The sequence below is a fragment of the Sapajus apella genome, unplaced genomic scaffold (assembly GCF_009761245.1).
Source record: "Sapajus apella isolate SASKATOON/1434 unplaced genomic scaffold, GSC_monkey_1.0 scaffold22, whole genome shotgun sequence".
NCBI classification, from domain to species: domain Eukaryota; kingdom Metazoa; phylum Chordata; class Mammalia; order Primates; family Cebidae; genus Sapajus; species Sapajus apella.
The window spans coordinates 831881-854682 of NW_022436962.1; the positions used below are offsets into that span (position 1 = coordinate 831881).

At 35.6% G+C, this 22802-nt stretch overlaps 1 protein-coding gene across 1 annotated transcript in view; it reads left to right on the plus strand.

Moving 5' to 3' along the window:
* Positions 1-22802, plus strand: part of CRB1 (crumbs cell polarity complex component 1) — a 214225-nt gene that overhangs the window by 136756 nt on the left and 54667 nt on the right. Inside the window, exon 6 of the mRNA XM_032288618.1 lies at positions 19855-20811. Coding sequence (XP_032144509.1) covers positions 19855-20811 — 957 coding nt within the window. The remainder of the gene's footprint in view (positions 1-19854; positions 20812-22802) is intronic.

The following is a 22802-nucleotide window of genomic DNA, read 5'->3' on the forward strand; positions in this document are numbered from 1 at the left end:
AAAAAAAAAAAAAAAAAAAAGGCATGTCCCAGAAAAAGACATACAATATGATTTCATTTTTATAAAGTTCAAAAACATGTAAAACTGATCAATATACTGTTCAGGGATGTATAGTAATGTGATAAAACCATTGAGAACAGCAAGAGAATTATTAACTAAAATTTAAAACTCTGGTTACTTCTGAGGGAACAAGAGAAGTAAAAAAAAAAAAAAAGAGAAGTGTTAGATGAATAGTCAAATTTATGGTCAATTTATGCAGTCTGAATACTGGTGGAGTCATTCAGCACGTCAGCGGACATAAGAGAAGGAATAGGTTTGGGGATAAAGTGATTATTTCATCTTGGAAAATAATAAGTTTGATAAGCCTATCAGGAAAATATTTAAAGAAATTGTTCTGTATCCCAGGGAAGCAGTAAAGGCACTATACACACACACATACACACACACACACGCACACACACTTGTGTGTATATATAAACACACACACATGTATATGGTTCCACTTATATGACATACTGGAAGGGGTAAAATCCAAAGGACATAAGATTGCCAGGAGCTGGGGTCAGGGAATGATGTGTGTGTGTGTGTGTGTGTGTGTGTGTGTGTGTGTCCGTGTATGTCCGTGTGTGTCTGTGTAACAGGCAGATACAGGTATATTACATGTGACTATATATATATATATATTTATTATATATATATATTTATTTATTTATTATATATATATATATGTATATAAATTCTCTATTTCTTTCAGAAGCCAAGAAGAATTCAAGTCTCCATGTATTTCTCCATGTTATTCTCTCCACTTGCAATGCTCACCTTCTTCATCTTATTTCCAGTTCATCCTTCATGACATGATTCAGATGCCACCTACCTGGGGAAATCTTCCTTGATTAGCCCCATCCCCTCAAGTCCACCTTTATTCCCTAACTCTAGGCTGTTAGATGCACATCTTTTGGTTGTTTTAATGTCACATTTATAGCACTCTAGTGAATGTAGTATATTTAGGATACTTTAATGCAACTGTTGATTACCTTAGCTGTCATTTTCCCACAAAAGATTGTGAGCTCTTTTTTGGAGGGGAAGGAAAAAGGTGTCTTTCATCTGTGCAATGCCAGTGCTTTTCACAGTGTCTGGCTTACAGGAAATGGTTCAACAGGGTTGTGGCATCACACTGTCGGAAAGAACATGGTATAAGAAATCAAATAGATATGAGTTTGAATTTTGACTTTTCTATCCATAGTTTGTGTGCTTGGTTAAGTCATTTAATCTCTTTGTGTTTAGGTTTCCATAAACTGGAGATTTTAATGCGACTTTCCTCATAAAGTTTTCATCACGTATTAGTAAACAACTGCTGCATAACAAATTTCCCCCAAATTGCAACTTAAAATAACATGCATTTATTATCTCACAGTTTCAGTGGAAAATGGCTTAGCTGTTTTCACTCCTTCAGAGTCTTTCGTATGGCTACAGGCAAAGTGTTGGCTAGGCGTGGGGTCTCCTCTAAACGCTCAACAGGGAAGTAATCTACTTCAGAGTTTATTTGTGTGGTTTTTGACGGGTTCAAATTCTTTCAAGGTGGTTAGACTGAGGACCTCAGTTTCTTAATGGCAGTGAGCCTTCTCTATCAATGGCAGTTTGACCAAAATCATTACGAAATAGAGCCTTCTGGTAAGGTGGAAGTCACGATCTTTTGTGACATTATCACTGAGGTAACATCTCATGATCTTTGCCATATATATATTTTTTTGAGATGGACTCTCACTCTGTTACCCAGGCTGGAGTGCAGTATTGCCATCTGGTCTCACCACAACCTCCACCATCGGATTCAAGCGATTCTCCTGCCTCAGCCTCCTGAGTAGCTGGGATTACAGGCGTGTGCCACTATGCCTGGCTAATTTTTGTATCTTTAGTAGAGATGGGGTTTCACTATGTTGGCCAGGCTGGTCTTGAACTCCTGACCTCTTGATCCACCCATCTCAGCCTCCCAAAGTGCTGGGATTACAGGCATGTGCCACCATGCCAGGCTGACCTTTGCCGTATTCTATTCATTATGGCAAATAGAAGCAAGCTGCTAGTTCCAGTCCAGACTCAAGGGAAGGGGATTAGCCAAGGATGTGAATGCCAGGACATGGGGATCATTGGGAGCTCTAGAGCCATATAGAACTCTGCCTACTATATGTGAGGACTAAGTCAATAAAACGAAAAGATTCAGTAAATGCCTAATATTAGATGGCAAGTGCTCAAACTGCTATTTATATCCAAGTGATAAATGAACTAATGAATGAATCAATGGTTCTGCAATTAACCGGAGTTACCACTAGATGGTGGTGCATCCTTCACAACATTGTGCCATTAAAGTAAGGTCAGAGATTTTGAATATAAGGGCTTTTTTTTTTTTTGAGATAGAGTTTGCTCTGTCGTCCAGGTTGGAGTGCAGTGGTGCAATCTCGGCTCACTGCAGCCTCGACCTCTTGGGCTACAGCAATCCTCCCACCTCAGCCTCGCGAGTAGCAGAACCAGAAGTAAAAGCATGTTTCTTTCTTTCTTTTTTTATGTGGAAAACACAAAGACACATTTCAAAAGCAGAAACTATGCACTTCTAATTCTCTTTTGAATCTCTGGTACTCTTACAAAATCTATCCTGTTTCTTTCTTTCAGAGTAAATTATAAAATATGCAAACAAAATAAACAGAAATTCCTTTCCTTACTTTCATGCACAAGGTTTCTCACTCAGATACTATCCAGCCCTGATTTAAGTTTTCTTTTACTTTGACTCTTAGAGACTTAATAGCTTTTGTATTTCTGTTTTGAAATATGTCTGTTATTTTTTTCTAAATTAAAGTAAAGCATATTCATTGTAGAAAATTTGGAAAATGTAGAAAGAAGTAAAGGAAGTTAAAAATTCTCATCTCACACCTAAAAATATTTTAGTATATTTATTACCCCTTCCTTCTCTTCTTTCCCTCTCTCTGTCTTTCTTCTTCCCTTCCCCAACACACACACACACACACACACACACACACACACACACACACACACGCAAAGAGAAATTGAAATTATATTACATAGAGCTTTGTATTCTAATAAATTGCTACGTCACAATGTTTTTAAAACTTTCTCTTTGTAGCACAGTTTTTGAGTCACTGCCTTTTACTGGTGGGTTTACGCATATATATAGTTATTATTATACCATTCGTATAAAGGTATAATAAGCTTGCTTCTACCTTCTCAATTTTTGTTATAGTGGACTGTGGTGTTTTTTTAATTGGTGTTTTAAAAATAATTTTTGTACTTTTGTATATTATTTTGTGAAGGTTTATCCTCACCAGTGTTTTAGAATTTCCATATTTTGTTTTCACTGGTCACTTTTAAACTTAAAAACATTTTTAAATGTTTTAATCTATTCTCCTCTAATTATCAAGGTCAAAGTGAAATCATATTGTTTTGATTGCCCGCTATGTAAGACAAAGAATTTAGCATGTTTTAAATAAAATTCCATCTTTCCCATGGTAGCATGGTTTTTGTTAAAATAGTCGTGAACTTGGGAACAAATTATTATCATACAATTATTATTTATACATTTTGAAAATTCACTTTTGGAGAATCACTTCGAACAATTTGTCATATTTTATATCTTCTTTTTGGAAAATGATTTAGCCATACCTTCAAATTGAACTGGTTTTAATGTTCTTTAATAATCTGCCCACTAATATTTGATAATTATTATTTTATGCTATTTAACTAATATTCTTCTCAACGATATTTTAATTTCTCCCTTAGTCACATGAAGTTTATCTTTAAGGATTTTTAGGATATTATCCAAAGGAGCATGTCTTTCTGTTGTCTACGAATTTGAATGACAGTTTCTCTATGCACAGAATTTCAGGGTCTCAATCTTTTATATTCAAAATGTTTTAACTGTTAATTCCATTATTTTGATATTCTTTTGGAATTTAATTGTATCTTTTATATTTATTTTTATGTCTCTTAAAATATTTTAGTGGGAATTAATATTTTTATGTTTTCCCTGTATCCACAGTTAATTTTTATTGTTGCTTTTCTTCTTTTTGTTTTTCTTTTTAACTTTTATTTTGAGATGGGGGTACATGTGCGGGTTTGTTATACAGTTAAACTCGTGTCGCAGGAGTTTGTCATACAGATTATTTTGTCATGCAGGTACTAAGCCTAGTACTCAATACGTACTTTTTCCGCCCCTCTCCCTTACGCCACCCTCCACCCCCAAGGAGTCCTCAGTGTCTATTGTTCCTTTCTTTGTGTTCATGAGTTCTCATCATTTAGCTCTCACTTATAAGTGAGAACATGCAGTATTTGGTTTTCTGTTCCTGCATCAGGTAGCTAGGGATAATGGCCTCCTGCTCCATCCATGTTCCCACAAAAAACATTACATTGTTCTTTTTATGGCTGCATAGTATTCCATGGCGTATATACACCACATTTTCTTTATTCAATCACAGTTATTATTTCATCATTATTTAGATGTACGCCTTTTAAAATTAGTGTTGACTAAAAGATAGTCATTTATTTTTATATGCTGTCTCCAGTCTTATTCAACAAGAAAAAAAAAGTCACCTGTCTTTTATTATTAATCCTCTTCAAAGTATGTTGATTTCTCTCTCAGTTACATTTGACATTTTAAGGTCTAATTTCTGTTCTCTAGTCCCTTTATCTCTGGGACAGTTTCTCAGTTTTGTTCTCTTATCGCAGATACACTTCTTAAATTTTTATTGAAGTACAATAAAAAAATAGACTATAATATTTAGCTTAATGTGTTCTCACCAACTAAAATATCTGTATAACCAGTTCCCAGATCATACTGCTTTGCTCATCTGCAGTACCAGTTTTCCACTTTTCTGCTCCCATGTAGATTTTAGTAGCACTCTTGCAATGCTGGCTTTAGTTTATCCTTGCTATTTTACACAGCACCCTTTTCATCTCGTCTCGGCCTGTGGTCCTTCATCCCATATCCTGTGGTCTTTTCAGTTATTGTTTTTATTTTTGTGTCTTTTACTTTATTTCTATAGAAACCAAGTTTTCATGCATATTATCATGAAAATAATGCAGTCTTCTAAAATTGGCTTTTTGTTATAAACCAGATTTTAAGCTTTCTTCCTTTAGCGCTTTAATCTTCCCTTTCTTTTGTGGAGCACTAGGAATGCATACTGCATGCATATGTGAATATACTCAAACACACAACATGTGTTTGGCCAATCATCATGCATTCCCTCTTCTTTACCTCTTCATGAAAGAACAGCAGCTTCTTTAATAATCTCCTTTTCCTGGCAGCCAGGTGCATGAGGGAAGGCTGACTTCATTCTCATTTTCAGTTCCAAAGAATAACCCACTTTCCTCCCACTTCGTGCCTTTGATTCATTTAGAGATGAATATGAGTAAAGGTTTGCTGGTGGCTTCTAGGGAAATTCTCATTTATTCTTAAGGTAGCGCTATCAGGGGGATGTGAATGAAGAAGCATGTAGATAGAGTGCCACTTGCAGCCATCCTATAACTTTGAAAATGTCCTCGAGGTGAAGCTGAAACTCTGACCAGTGGAGTGAAGAAGTGGTAGATACCTGAGTTCTTGATCTTTTGAAGTCTTCAAGGTAACCCTGCTGATGTCTTTTTCTTGGACTTCCTCCTTATGTGAGCCAATAAGTGTTAATATTTTGGCAAGCTTCATTTAGGTTTTCTATTGCCTGCTGCCAAATCATCCTAACTTACACGACTACAATCTGATGTTGAAAGGAATTTGTTTTCCCTCTCTATCTCTCTCATTGCTCTTCCCCACATCCCCTTAGCAAGTGCACAGCCAGACCTAGTGTTTGCTAACAAAATAAATGTGTGACCTATGACTAGCCAGGTTCATTGACTGTCTTGAGGAACAGTCAAAGTTCCACCTCAGATATATAGTGGAAAGATAATCACTGTTCAAGCTCTGATAATTGGTAACCATCTGTTGTAATAATACTAAACTGTACCGGAATCTTACCTATTTCACAGATTCTTCAAAACAAGTGGATATCTTCTCTGTCACTTGTAAGATACATAAAATATAGTCCTCTGTTGCTTTTGTCTTGTTTTGCTTTGCAAGTTGTCATTTCTCAAGGCATGGAGAAGACAGGGTATAAAAATGACAAGGAAAATAGTATTCAAACTAGCTCTGTAAAGCAACTGAGTGACCATCAGCTGACTCTCTCAGTGCAGACCCAGGGCTCTGAGCCTAACTGCAGATTGCAGGATAGGAAAAACATGTCTCTGTACTTTCCTAAAAGTCGTGGAACTTATCAGATGAGGTTAGTCACCATTTCTGTTGCTACTTTCTTTGTTTAATGTTGGTCTTGTTTAATTTGGCACCTTTGGTTTTACAGTTAAGTATTTTCTCCAATTCAGACACTAATTATATTTTCATTTTATCTTTTAGTACTGTGTTACCTCTCATCTTTTTCTTGTCTTCATACACATTTTGATGGGATGTTGACAGTAACTACTAAATAGGTGACGCCACAGAATGGGTGTGTGCCCCTCCTAAAAAGCAACTATTATTGTTGTTTACACTTTTCAAACTTGTTATATTACTTCTATATGGCTAAACTTGTGATAGATATAAGTGTAACTAATTGGTATCTGGGCACTGCCAGATGTAAATTTCAGTCTACCACTTTCTAATTCTGTGACTTTTGGCAAGTTTCATAAGCTCTCAAAGTTTCAACTTGTTCAGCTTAATTAGCTCACTGAGGTTGTGAGAAATGAATAATACAGTAAATACTTAGCAGAGTGACCTGCACACAATGCCTACTTAATAGCAGTAGCTAATGTTATTCATATGCTCAATATTCTGCATATTTTAATTAAATAGCTGTTAGAATTTATATTTACAAAATGGATGTATCTCTAATATAAATTTAACATTTCAAATGTTTCTTTTGTTAACCAACTGTAAAATTAGATGGATTTTTACTTTTTTTTTAACCAATGACAAATTCCAGAGATTTGAAGAAGCATTATTACCCTATAGTTGTATAATGCTTTATATTTTGCCAAATAGAGCACTTTATATTTTCTAAAATGTTTACATATTAATTACCTTTTCCGGTTCTCACAACAACTAGGTCAGGCAGCGCAAAGGTGGTTACTCCCACTTCACTGTGGACAAAGTTAAAACTCAGAGAAACGACATGGCTCTTGTAGGATCACATATTTAACTGGGACATTTAACTTCCAAACACCTCCTCTCTCTTCCACGTTTATTCAATTGGCTTGCCAATTAGTATATGTAAGCCTAGTAGTTAAGAAGCTAAGTCAGCCTATGCTTGCTGTGATATGACACAGGTATTTTTTAATCTTAAGATTGTACTAAGAAAGACAGAAATGGAAAAACGGTGAAAGCAAAGACAAAATGTGGAGGAAATTTTCTTGTTGCATATTTAATATATTCTTTTTAGTCTATGAAGGACATAATGAAATCTACTCAGTTAATAGGCAGCATATGGTATGATCCATAGTATGTTAGAGATTTTGGGTTTTGGCCAAATAGAAATTTTAAAGAAATACTTTGGTGAAGTAGTTCAGTCTTTTATGAAGAAAACCTCTATCAACTAAGTTGTTTCTTCTAAAGGTCACTGCCATTGGTTAGGGACAGTTTAAATGCCAATCCAAAGCCAGCTTCTTTGAACTGACACATTTACATGGGTAAATAAAATTAGTGTTTCTGAAAGTGTTTTATTTCCTGCAACCAGAGCTTCTTGGCTTCTCCAGATCAAGTATTCCTCTGAAAATTGGTTGAAATTTTAGACCAGGTCTGAGGAAGAGTGTTAAAAGAATTACCTGGTATGCTCATAAAAACTGCAGCTGTCTCAGCCTGATTCTGATTCACAGAATCAGAATTTCTAGGGATATGTCCTAAGATTTTGCATTTTAACCACATGCACTCCCACTAAGGGATTCTTATATTATATTTTATATACTATCATGTATATTTATATATACTATAAAGTCTTCCCCCAGAAAGATGCAAAAATCACAAAATATTATATGTTTTTTCAAATAATTTACAGACTTGTCATGTCCATTCATGGATACATTAGATAGCTGCAAATGCCAGATTTACAACTTTGCATTGAATAAAGACTAAAGTTGTCTTCCAATACATTAGACTCTCCATGCAGAAGAAAAGACTGAATGCATGTTTCTTTTGATTACAGCATTTCACACATTTCATCAAGATATACACATTACACTGTGTTATTGTATAGTGTATATACAGTGTGTATACTGTATTATACAGTATACCAGGAAGTAAATAGAAAGAGGCATTCACACTTATAAGTCTTACGATACAGTTGAGGAAAGCAAATCACAAATATTTTAAAAAGAGAATACAATCTACTCTATGCTGAGTCTCATGTGGATAAGCCTCAGATGTTCAAGGACAAACATGAGTTACCAAGAGAAGGCATTTCAATAGGGGTAAGTGGCAATTGAGCAGAACTCTGAAAGAAAGTTGGGATTTTGAAAAAACTGAAGAGAGAGAGAAAGCTTTGATTGTGTTTCAAATGTTATTCTACTGAAAATATATTTTAATGCAACTATTTATGTAGTAAGCAATGGAAAATAATGCTGACAGATGAATAAAAGCCAGAATGTGGAGGGCCTTGAATGTCAGGCCTTACAGGCCAGTAATATACACGGCCTTTGATATTTTCATGGCTGTACAGAATAAAAATATTAATACATTTGTAAAAACTGACAAACAGCACTACCAAAGATTGTCAAGCCAGTTCTTGCCATGGCAGAGAGAACACCAACATTTCTTAGAATAGCAACACATCCAACTCAGTACAAGACAGATTTTTAGAATTCGCTGTAACTTGAGTGTTTAATCATTCACTTTTGTCAGGACAAGGGAAGAAAGGGCTAAGCAAGAGCAGAGCCATTTCTGATGATTTACTGATCAAAGCCAATTAGGATAGTTATGGTTGAACTGGGTTGAGTTTCTCTGAAATTACTTTTCAAAGTCAAGTCAACAAGAGTGAGCATGTGCAATGCTGTGCTTTCTACTTGTTAGTCCGTAAAATAACTAAAAATCACTTACCTACATCCCCTGAGCTTCAAAGTATGACTTTTGAAGTGCAAAATCCAGTAACATGTGGAACTGAAATGCAAGGCTTTTTGCAGCTATTTTGTCTTTCTTTTGAAGAGCTCAGAATACTTTCCACACAATAGACAGATTCAAATCTTCCTCTGGACTCAGTATATATATTTTTTTTATCTGAGCTACTGTATGGTTCTGAACAAATATCAGGTCTGGAGAGTGTGTATATGTGTCTCTTGTATCAGAACTTTAGAACAGTGGAATCATAAAGTAGCGGTAAGGAATGGCTACTAAAGAAACAATTCCATGCTTTATGCTGTACACGCACAATCTTAACATACAAAATAAGTTACCAATATAGCAACACCACATTTTTCTGATATCATTAAGGTTGAGAGTGGCTCACATAAAGGAGCTTTTGGCATAACACAGTTTTATAATTCTTGTGGGAAAAATGTTTCATTTTAATAATTTCACATTTAAATATTTCAGAAATATATTACACATTTCTTGCATTTCTGGATAACAAGTGTTGCACAAAATTTTGTACCTTATTGACAACAATGTTATTATTTATTGTCCTAGGCCCTATCGATTTTGATTTCGCTCCTATTTTCAATACTTTTCAGGTACTATACTTTTTAATATTACTTTATTTCAGCTCATCATATTATTTTCCTTGGAGGCAACATGTGGTAGAGAACAAACGTCTGATTTCAGGAGTCAGGCACACTGAGTACCAACCACAAGTTGGCTCAGTTTCCTCATCTGTGAAATGAAGGTAGCAATATATGCTTCATCATTTATTAGAAGGATTAAATGGCCACATCAATGAAGCACTTACCACGGTGACTGGCACAGATCTGAGACTCACTAAGTGTTAGTTCCATCCACTCTCATTCATTGTCTAGTTCTCAGCCGTCATTGCCTGCTGCTGAAAATGCTGCTCAAAAGTTCTCCCTTATCCTTATCCTTTTCTTTCATTGATTCTATTCCACTGCAAGATGAAATATTTGATAATCAAACTTGCTTTAATTGTATCTAAAATTATAATGAATGATGGACTAGGGCCTGAGGAAATAGTTAACAAACTTTGCAGTCTCTAGTTTTAAACACAGAAGCTTTTATAGCATATCTTTGTTCTTAATTATGTTCTGCATAACTGAGGTCATGTACAGGAATTGACCTTCAGAACAGTAAAATTTAATGGTAATCAAGACAGAGAAAAAATGTAGATATGATGAAATCTATGCTTTAAGCAAATAAAAATGGAGTGGGAATTATGGCAAGACAAACAACATTTGATAAGCACCTATGACCTGGAACCCCATGCTACGAACAATTGCCTCATTTAATTCTTACTAGTAGCCGTCTTAAAAAGTTATTGCTCTTCCCTTTTTAGAGCTTTATTAAACTGTAACAAAATTATGAAATTATGAAAATGTCAACTTTTATTTTGTTCAGCATATTTTCCACTTAGAAATTATCTACTTAGAAAGTATGCACTTAGCATATTCTTTACTTAGAAATTATGATAGAATCTTAGGACTGGGAGAATCTTTAGAGGCCATTGAACTCTATAACGCACCTTTTCTTAAATTTCTATTACAATATCCACGCTGAATGATGATCCTCTCTAAATCTGCACAGCTTCAATGTCAGGAAACATACTTTCTCTGAAGACAGCTGGTTCTATGCTTGATGAGCCTCAACTACTAGAAGATCCTGCACAAATAAACCACCCAAAAGCTTCGTACCATTGGTACTAGTTTTCACAGTTAGAAACAAATAAAACATAAAATTCCATGTGATGGACCTTTAGCTGCATGAAGACCCTTCTGATAATCCCTAGTATCTGCTTTTCTCTTGGTTAAACATCCAATTTGCTCCAAGAATTTCTCTAATGACCTGATTTCAAGTAAAATCACTATTATATTACCTTTCTTTATTGGAGTGTCCATATTTTATCTCCAACTCCTAAAACAAAAGTATTTCGAGTTCAGATCGGGAGTTAGAAAGGGATTGTCATTTCCTTTGCCCCAGACACTGTTTCTGTCGTGACAGCCCCAATGTCACAAAATTTGGAAAGTCACATCACCATTGATCCATATTTCAAAGATAAGTTCAGGTTACATGTATAAAAGTAAACCATAGACTGCAGTACTATATATAATGTTATATAATTGTTAATAATAATTATAGGTAAATTATTATCAATTGAAACTCATAGGTCTTCACCCAATAAGCTGTATCTCTTCTATCCAGTTTTGTGGTTTCTTCACCTCAGGTGAAGAAAGTTAACCCTTTACTTCAGATTATAGAGAACTGTCTTTTTTGGTTGACATGAGAACCCTGGCTTGCAGATTCCATTCTGTCCCATCCTTTTCTATTCTATAGTTTCTCCCATCCCCCATTCATTTTTCTCCCTTCCTTTTGTAAATCACCGTGCTATATTGGCCATATAGACTCATTTGCATATATTCATAAATTATTAAGGTTTGTGTATAAGTACGTATTGTGTTAAAGTTCTCACTTTCTTTCTTCCTTTTTTTAACTTTTAGCTTTGGTTCAAGGGTATGAGCGCAGGTTGTTACCTAGGCAAACTTGTGTCATGGGGTTTGTTGTACAGATTATTTCATCACCCAGATATTAAGCCTAGTATCCATTAGTAATTCTTCCTGATCTTTTCCCTCCTTGCAGCCCTCCAAAGGTATGTCTCTTTATTATATTGGAGCAGAAAGCCATTTTCGGCCTCCCCCAGCAGAGCAACCCTTAAGTCCCATTGATCAGGATTGGGTCACATGCCCGTGACTCAGCTGTAAAGGAGCGTGTGAGAGAATATACCTGACATGCGCATTCTATATGGTAGGATACATGTCTCTCTGTAAGGAAGCGGTGGGACATGCTGGGGAATGACTACTAGAGGTAACCATAATTTCTGCCTAAGGGTGGTCATTATTTTTAACAGGTTCATGTTGCCTATAAATTCAATAAGTATGCCTTATATATTTTAGTTCAAGTAATATTTATCCAAGTTCACTTATGTGGTCCATAAAAAAGTTGGTGAAAGTTCTTTGAATAACTACTATGCTCCAAGTAATATGCTCATTTGCTTCACATAAAAATAATTGTTTCATAGGCTTTATTATTTCTACTTTATAAGAAATTTCAGCTTAAATAAATTAGCTAGTTTACCCAAGTTCTCACAGCCTCGTATCAAAACTGTGATTGGTATAAAAGTCAGTGTCATAGTCTGACTCCTAGTTCATGTTTATTCTACTACTTTATTCTGGTTCCCTGAGGACTATTAGAAATGTCTCTCCAATTTGATGATTGATCAGAACCCTGAATATGTCGTCTGTCTTTCTTGTCCCATTCTCACCCTCTAGCACCCAATAGATACATTTCTGCCTTCGATCCTCAAGGTCACTGTCTGCTCAGCCTTCCCCATCACTGTAAGCTTGGCTCAACTATATGCTTCAAGAAGCAGGATTAGATCTATTTTTCTTCACCATCATATCTCCTGCACTCACATAGTGACAGTCAAACTACGGCCTTGATAAATAAGTTTTAAAAATGAATAAATAATACATGAATGAAGAAATGCACTATCGCAATGTCTCTTGTATCACACATTTTCTGCTTTATTACTGGTTTCCATTACAATTTATCTGACCTCAGTTACGTGGCACATTTTTTTTTTTTTACATAGCATAGACTGTCCATGAGAAGGCACTAATGACTATTTAGTGATACAGTTACTGCCCCTCTCAGGTAACATTTTCACCTTTACTGAGGCTTCTAAGAGACAAAGTCTCAACCTAAAGGAACTGCTCTGATGGTGAGAATTTTAGGCAGTATGGTAGTTCTAGGGGCCTTCATGACCTCTCAACCTATACTGCCTATGTTAAACCACTACAAGTCCACAGGTTCCCCTTTAAGAAAATGTTAAGAACAAACAAAAAAGAAGTCAAACACCAAATTACCCTAAGTGTATCTCAAACACCTCACATATTTTAATTATTTTATTGTACAAAATTAAATGCCATTGGATTTAAAAGGAGTGGAGCATAACTGTTCTTTCACAGAGGCTGGAATTTGTCTGATAGCACCATACAAGTAACTGCTGCCACAGTCTCAGTTAATAAAAGTGGTTGCTTTTTTCTCTTAATTTTTCTTTCCTTTCTATCCTTTGTATGGATATCCAATACATTTGAAGTTGCCATTAATTTCTTAACCACTATTCAAAAGCCAAACAAACAAACGAAAACAAAAATAAAAACAGCATGTGCATTGTTGCAAAGAAAAATAAAATCAGGCCCTAATTTTCCATAATAGAAGTTGTCCAAAATGCTTATCTGTATTTAGATTCCCCAAAACTCATTTCTTCATAATAATAATGTCAGCGTTCAGTGTTGCGATCATAACATTCCCTAACGTAATTGCAAAGGGGAGGCACCATGTGTTAAACAGGGAGAGGATCTAAGAATAACAAGTCTGCCTGGTAAGCAGCACAAATGAGTCTTACACTAAGCCCCACTGATCCAGCTTGGAGGGAAATAATCAAAACCAAGCCCCCACACTCTCTACCTGAGAGGAAGAGGTGACATTGAAGAACAAGCCCACACTTCTGGATATGGTATAAAATGATCAGAAACTCACTCTGTCCACCTAGTAGGTGCTTGGATGGATATCTGTTTTTTAACAGAAAGATGTTTGGAGCCAGGACACATGGTTTTCACATTTTAATGGCAATGCTCATAGGTAACTCTTTCCTTATACTTACACATGTTAATTTGTACCTTGCTTAGTAACTAACTCTTTTCTTATACTTATTTTTGCTAATTTGTATCATGCTTAGAGTTTTTAAGACGTTTATTTAGCAACTGATGTTTAATGCTGTAACAGATAATATTATCAAATGAAAATTCGAACTTCTGAGAAAGGAAAAGTGGACATATGTATGCATTGAGTTTTTGGTTTTTTATCATTATTTTGATTTCTATTTATTACAATTTTTAAAATCCTAAGTCAATTAAAACAGATCAAGATGAAACTCATTTGTACATGTCTTTGTATACAGGTCTAGTATATATATGTCTAGTGTAAATTATATATTTTTATATTAGATATTTCATTAACCGTGGCTTTAGCAAAGTGAGAATCATGATAAAAATCATCTTCTTATCCAATGACATTAATTCTAAATATAAAGTCTACATTCTTTTTATCCATTAATATAATTTATTCTCAACAAAATATGAGATATACCAAGTGGCAGAAATTTTTGCTATCATGATTATTTTTGCAATGCAGCATCATCATGGAATCAGATACTGAACTAAAAAAATTTTAGAAAAATAAAATGAGGGGACAGTTTTTAATTAATTAAATGAATTGACTTCATATAAGCAAAATAACAATATGCTTCAAGTAATCCACCCCATACTATAAATAATTGGACATACACAACCAATTTGTATTCAACTAAAATACCCAATTAAGAAGACTGAATGGCCCTGATAGTCCCCGATAGGCATAAATATTGCCTAATCCTTTTATCTTGATTGACAGCAGATCTTGTTCTTTGCCCAGCTACTCCAATAACCAATACAAGACATTTTGATCTTTTTCTCACTTTTAGTTTTCTGCGTTCATCAGGTAAGTACATCGGACCTTATTTTACATTGGAGATGTCCATAGAACTGATTTTAAGTGAAGTAAAAGCATAAATCGCTGTTTATCATTCTACTTTTCGTACCTAATTCTGTTTGTTGTTCTGCAGACTATTGATCTTAATACAGGCTTTCTCTCCTTTTGTTGTTCTTTTTTAAATGATGGTAGAATTTAGAACTTGCTTCTCCATTTATATTTAAAAGAAACATAAATTATGGACATTTTATGAAAGATGAAATGCATACGTTTTAGCAATCATACGAAAAAATAAAAGAAGGCAATGGTATAGAAAGCACGATCATCTGCATTTATTTGCCCACCAAGGACAAATGAAAGTGTACTGTCAATTGTAAATAAATAAATACCCTATTTGAGGCCCTAATAAGCGTATGTGTAAATAGTTTTAACAGCTGCCTAGTTGGTCTCCCATCTCTAGTTTCCACTTCATTCTGTGTTACATACCCCTGTGAAGGTGATCTTTATGAGAAACTATGCTGGTTTTTTGTCCAACAATTATGGATGACTCCTCACTGCCAGAAAGTAAATAAATACAGTAAAAGCCTAGTAAGTTTGCAGACCTTCTCCACTCTGGCTACATCTAACCTTTGTGCATTTATTTTTCCACATAAATCCTCCCTGCCAACAAGATTGCCAAACCCATTATCACTTCTACATGTCTTAAGCTTTCCCATCAATGAGTGTTTTGTTTATTGACTTATTTACACACACAGGGACCTCTTTATCAACTCGATCTATATTTGAAAACCTGTATTAAAGTCTATCTCTGTAAGACTTTCCCAGCCAGGCCTGAAGAGATACTCTTCTCCAGAGGCTCTGCAGCAGCGACTGCCAATACAGTTCACTTAGAATCTATTGTTTACTGTCTAGTGAAATCTGTTCAGTATTGTCTTGACCTGCACTATCGTTTAATTTTTCACAAATATGTCTCAATTTTCCTTTATTAAATTCATTGAGGACAGGGACTAGTTCAAACGTCATGTTATCCACAATATTTTATACATGAAAGATATGTAATCAATATTTATTTATTTGACTTAATTTAATATGAAGCTTTCATATCTAAAGATGTATCATTATCCATCATTCAAAGTCTTTTTTCCCTAAAACTTTCCTAAATATGCTCCACTTTTGCCTGAGTTTGATTCTCATATATTATCAACATCTGCTGAGAACCTACCATGTACAATGCATTTTCATAAATAGATATTTTGTCCTTTCATTACATTTTAAGTACATTCAGCCTAGGTCTATGTCTTCTACTTTGGATGCTCTATAACACTCTGAGAGTACATCATTGAATAGGTATTCTATATATTGAGAAAATGGTCAATTGAAATTTCAACTAAGAGATCAAGATATGGTTGCTGTCAGGTATCAAAGTGAATTATAAAAGAGATCAAAACACAGGATGTCAAAGTAAATACAAATAACAGACTTCAGGTTTTTGAAAGGTTTATACTTATGTCAGTGGTATGTGAAAATTCTTCAGAGGCAATTTGAAGGAGTGGGTCTGTATGGAGATTTCACTGGAGAGGCTTGCTGCTCTGTTGTGGGTTGAGCCTTACTCCTCAAATTGAGGGCTAGATGCTACATTCCAAATAAGAGTGCGCATAGCTTCCAGGAGCACTCCAGTGTCATCTAAAGTTGGGGGAAGGGAAAAACTAGGCAACTTAGACTAGATTCTCCACCTGCCTGAGGAATCTAAACATGGAAAAGTATGATGACTCATAACCTGAGGTGGCAGGAAAGAGAGAGGGAGAATTGCTGCTGTGCTGTGTTGGAAAGTAAATGTGCTCCCCTCCTACTGCAGATTAAGGGTGCGTGAATCCTGTGGTCCAGATGGGGAACCATGGTAGAAGAATTAGTAAGCGGTTTGTGTAAAAAGCGTTCCTCCCAATAGACCTGTGTTGGAAGGTGAAAGAATTCCCCTAAGAGAGTTGATAAAGAAGGAAGGAGGAGTAAATGTCAGTAGACCAATAGCAAAGGGGTTTGAGAAGGAACAAATGTGAGCCACCAGTAAAAGAAGAGGCAATGCCTGCCTCACAAGTCTCTAGAGTGAGTCTCAGCTGGAGGAATAGAGTGGGCTCCAGGAACTCAGAAGTGCCCCTTATAACAAATATCAACTTTAAACACCGCCCAGTCTCAGAAAGCACGGAACCATATTGTATAGGTCAGGTGAATAATTTCTGCACCCTCTTCCCCCTTTTTTTTTTGCCACAAACTTCAGCCTTCTAGGGGAAAAAACACATAAATCTGAGGGTGGAGACAGTGGAAGAATAGAAAGAGCTTCCGAGTCTTCCTTCGAGACTCCTGAAATTAGCCTAGCAGACAAAGATGATTTTCTCCTGCATTGAGACTTTTGATCATTATATGTGACTGGCCATTCTAATTGCTGTGGGTTTTTTTTTTTTTTTTTCAAATGACTGTGACACTACTATCCAAGAGTGAGCTGAAAAGTCCTGGAGTCTGCTGAAGACTTTTATCTAGAGGCAATGAAAACCTTCCCCTGCTAAATATGTTTCAAGTTAGGGTGGGAGAAAAAAATCATATTTTGCTTTTGTTATACCTTATGAATAGTTCAGTGTTTTTACTATTAATCAAATACTTGTTATTAATTTTTTGTTCTCAAAATCCTTTGAAAATCAAGTTTAAGTGAAATAGCTTCTAATACAAAAGTTTCAACTTTTCATATTCAGTTATATTAAACTTATATGGGAACATCTCTTTAGAATATACTATAGTTTACCTGTAATTTCTATGTCACTTTTCTGTGATTCCAAGGATGATATCTAACAAATAGATTAGTTCCATTCAGTTCTATTCTTCCTATCCATCAAACATTTAATCATTCATACTCTTAGCACTGTATAGGTGCTGTGGGTGGCTCTAAGTAAGATTATAATATGTCCACTGTTTTCACAGAGCTTGAAATATTTTTGAATTGACAAAGCTTGTATGAAAGTAATCCCAGTATAGTAAAATATAAGTGCAATAGAGTCCAATCAAGTGCCTAGATGTGTGGATAATGAATGGCAGTAGATGGTCAAAGATTAATATTGCATAAATTTATTGAAAAGTTTACACAAAAAGAGCACTTTGGTTTTGGATCAGAGTAATCACTTTAGGAAGGTCATAATGAATTCATTCATTCCAAAATTAATTACTAAATGCTGAATACAAGCCAGGTACTATGCTATGTTTTAGATATACTTTAGTGAATAAAACAGACATTTTCCTTACCTCATGGAAGGCACAATATGATGAGATTCTAGACTAACATGCTGTCCAAGTTAATATCACGTATAAAATTAGACAATTTACAGGACACTATGCATGCCCACACTTTCCAAATAGTCTCTCAATGACTACAGTACTATTTAATTTTGTCATTAGAGGGTAATTCTTTTTTACTACTTTTTAGTAATGGCCAACACTTATTAAGAACTTGTTATACACCAAACAATGTTATGAACATTTACATGACTTAACTGGCGTAATCTTTAAAAGAGCCTAGTGATGTAAATACTGTTATTAGTCTCATTCGTAGATGAAGAAACTGAAATACGGAAAGTGGACGTAGCCTGCTCAAGACCACACAGCATAGCTGGGTTTCAGATCCAACATTATCAATATAGAAGTCTTTGATTACATTTTTTAAAACACACCTTTGGGCATAGAGTTAAATGGGAAAATAAGACATACATATTAATAACAAACAATAAATGCGAATACACTAAATTATTAAAAAAACAGTGTGTCAGATTGGATTTTTTTTTTTTTTGAGACAAGAGTCTTGCACTGTTGCACAGGCTGAAGAGCAGTGGCGTGATCTCTGCTCACTGCAATCTCCACCTCCCGGATTCACAAGATTCTCCGGCCTTAGCCTTCTGAGTAGCTGGGATTACAGTCACGTGCTGCCATGCTTTGCTAATTTTTCTATTTTTAGTAGAGACAGGATTTCATCATGTTGGCCAGGCTGGTCTCAAACTCCTGGCTTCAAGCAATCTGCCCTGCTCGGCCTCATAAACTGCTGGGATTATAGGCGTGAACCACCAAGCTTGGCCAGGTTGGATTTTTAAAACCTAATTTAGGGTCTGATGATAAAAGTGCTTTGGAATTTCGACTTTGCTCTTTCTACACTTCAGTTTCTTCTGTGAAAGAGAACTAAGAAAATCTACTTTGAAAAAATTGTAGTGAGCACAAATATAATAATTTAAATGAAGATGTTGGGGAAACCATAAAGTCTTATGCATAGCAAATTTTTAGTTTTACTCTTTTTTACCCGGAAGAGCAACAGCCATCATTTTGAAAAGGTATTATCCTTCCTCATGTTACTTCTATTACATTAATTTGAGTAATTTCCTAATTAGAAATCTTTTTTTGACTTGGAATCAGAAGAAAAATAATCGAAGCTGAAAAAATAAAATCAGGAAAGGAGCTTGTTATGGCCTAGACATCATGATTTACACTAGTGCTGCAGGGAAGGAGAAAACGGGGTCTTCCATTCACCTTAGAGGCCCTTCTTAGTGAGAATTGTTTCGACTATCTATATTTCTGGCAAACTTTGGTTTTAGGAATTATAGGGAAGTATAAACAAGACATAAGTCAAAGTCACCTTTTCCAAGTAGAATAGAGTGAAATCTGCAGCCAGGGATAGAATATACAATGTCTGAGAAAAAAAAGTCCCGAAATAAATAAATTGTATTGTGCATCAATGCCAAGAACGATCTTTTTTCCCATTTTTGTTTTTATGATATTCAATGCTGCATGTATATCTGATAATGATAGCTAGAATCAATCACTGTATTTGGCAAATTATCTATTCTTAGAGGAAGAGGGCAAAGCCTGCCATGACTGCATTTGTTTTCCTTCACAACACGTGGAATATAGAATTGATTTTTCCTTAATAAGTGTTTACATTTTACTCCATTACATTCCTAAACCTGAGATATCTCTGTATGTCTGCAAGATTATACATGCAAATTATATGAAACTTCTATTTATGATGTGAATATATATAATTTTAACCCTTTTTTATGGTTTAACAGGAATCCACTGTGAAGAAGACGTCAATGAATGTTCTTCAAATCCTTGCCAAAATGGTGGCACTTGTGAGAACTTGCCTGGGAATTATACTTGCCATTGCCCATTTGATAACCTTTCTAGAACTTTTTATGGAGGAAGAGACTGTACTGATATTCTCCTGGGCTGTACCCATCAGCAATGTCTAAATAATGGAATATGCATCCCTCGCTTCCAAGATGGCCAGCATGGATTCAGCTGCCTGTGTCCGTCTGGCTACACCGGGTCCCTGTGTGAAATTGCAACCACACTTTCATTTGAGGGCGATGGCTTCCTGTGGGTCACAAGTGACTCAGTGACAACCAAGGACTCAGTTTGTAACATAGCCCTCAGGTTTCAGACCGTTCAGCCAATGGCACTTCTACTTTTCCGAGGCAACAGGGATGTGTTTGTGAAGCTGGAACTGCTAAGTGGCTACATTCACTTATCAATTCAGGTCAATAATCAGCCAAAGGTGCTGCTGTACATTTCCCACAACACCAGTGATGGAGAGTGGCATTCTGTGGAGGTAACATTTGCAGAGGCTGTGACCCTTACCTTAATCGGCGACTCCTGTAAGGAGAAATGCATCACTAAAGCTGCTTCTCCATTTGAAAGTGATCAATCAATATGTGCTTTTCAGAACTCCTTTTTGGGTGGTTTACCAGTGGGAAGGACCAGCAGTGGTGCTGCTCTGCTTAACTTCTATAATATACCATCCACACCTTCGTTTGTAGGCTGTCTCCAAGACATTAAAATTGATTGGAATCACATTACCCTGGAGAACATCTCATCTGGCTCATCATTAAATGTCAAGCCAGGCTGTGTACGAAAGGATTGGTGTGAAAGCCAACCTTGTCAAAGCAGGGGACACTGCATCAACTTGTGGTTGAGTTACCAATGTGACTGCCACAGGCCCTACAAAGGCTCCAACTGCCTGCGAGGTGAGAGAAAGCCGAATGCTATGGCTAGGAGTGCCGAACCTCAAAGCCAAGCAGAAATAGCAAAAACAGCCAGACTGCTTCTGCCTGTCATGAAACATAATGACCCCACAGGACTTCTGCTACTGGTTTCCCACTGATGAGAAAAAAAGAAAAGGGCAGTGATGTGCATTCATTAGTTTTGAGTGGATTCATAGGACATCAGTTTCACTCATAAAGAGAAGTAAAAAAAAAAAATAAGCAGATAGCTCCTTTCCAAATAGGTTTTCATCTTTGTGTTTGCAAAATGCTACTGCAATTTTACAATTGGTGGCATATCAGAAATTTATTGTAAATCTTATTTGAAAGAGATATAATCTTCTGAAAAAAGGGACCCTTAGACACAAAATGTGTCAATGCCATATACTAGCATGATATCTTGTGCATAGTAAATTCTCGGTAAATATTCACTTCCTTGCTCTCCTTTCTATGCAATTCACACTTGCTCCAAAATTGTAATTAAGTATAGCATTTTTATTAAAAACCAATTTTATTCAAAGGTATCTTTTTCAAGGTTGCACTGGAGAAGACAGATAATCTACTAGGTGTCTTAAGGGAAAATAAAGAAAGATAAAATGTGGAAAGTAACAAGAGTAGAACTTGGTAGATGCCATAAACTAATTGATCTGATTTCTCTAGTAAACCACAGTTTGAAAAGTATTTCAAAATCCTTAACTTTCAACATTGTTCTAGAGATTGCTGTTGATAGTGATCAATATATACCTGTTTCTTTTTATTATTATTATCATACATTGAAAAAATCTGAGAGGTAATTGTAACAGACTGCTTTGAAGTTCAGCTGTAATTTACCCCAAGATTTTTGAGTAACTTGAAGTAGGACAACATCTGGTAAGTAGTCTTCTCTGCTTTATATGAAGTGAAATTAAAACCAGTCTTAGCCTATATTCTATTCCATGTTCAAATGGCTAAGAATTATTAGAAACTACTCAAGGGTTTCCCCCTGACCACAATATTCATTACAAATCACAGACCTGTTTGACAATGAAGTATGGCATCTACTACCTCTACGTAATATTTTAAGTAGAATGGCAAGTTGTTTTGTGATTTTTTTTTTAAGGAGAAAAAGGGAAATTATGCTGAGGCAATGTTCACTTTTTGAAGAAAAATTTAATTGACCTAAGGCAATATTTTTACTACATATACAAAATAACAAACAGATGCTGACTTATTTTGACTGGCTTCCAGATGCAGTGACCCATGAGGTTAATACTGACCATGGTGATCTTAACTGTCCTAGGAAATAGATTCAAGAGATGCCAATCCAGTGGGTTCTGGTTTTCTTTATTTTATCCAACTTGGAAAACCATGAACTATTTAAACCCAGCTCCTGAATGGGTTACCCTTCCCCCGCTCCTCCCAGTTTCCTTATACTCCAACATTATTTGAAACTGTTTAACCTTCATGAAAATGTTTGACTTCAAACGATCACTTTCCAGAGAGACAGTTCTGCAAAATCTTTTCTTTCTGAAAATTCTTGGTATGAATTCAAGGAAAATTATATTTTTCATATCACCTCTTCATTATAAAATTTAAATATTCTGTATTTTTTGTTATCGAGAAAGAATGTTTCCTGGGGAGTTTATTCCCACTACAAACAATGCTTTTAAGCTGTAATGAGAACATGGAGTCTTTCTGCCACTGTACGCATATACTCAAGAGGGAGGAGACGTACTAAAAAGCACAAAGGGAAACTACAGCCCATTCATGACTTGCACTCACGTTTGGCTCAATGGTTTCTAGCCATAGTACACACGACAATTAACAAGGAGACCATATAGAGGGTTTTGGTAGCTGACTAGACCCAAAAGACATAGCAATCTCCAATATCTTAAGGTTGATCTTTGTAAAATAATCTAATTTCTCAACAGAAAGAGTTCTGAAAAGGATTTACCTAAGTTTAGTTCACAGAAGTGTCCACAAGGTTACCTCAGCAT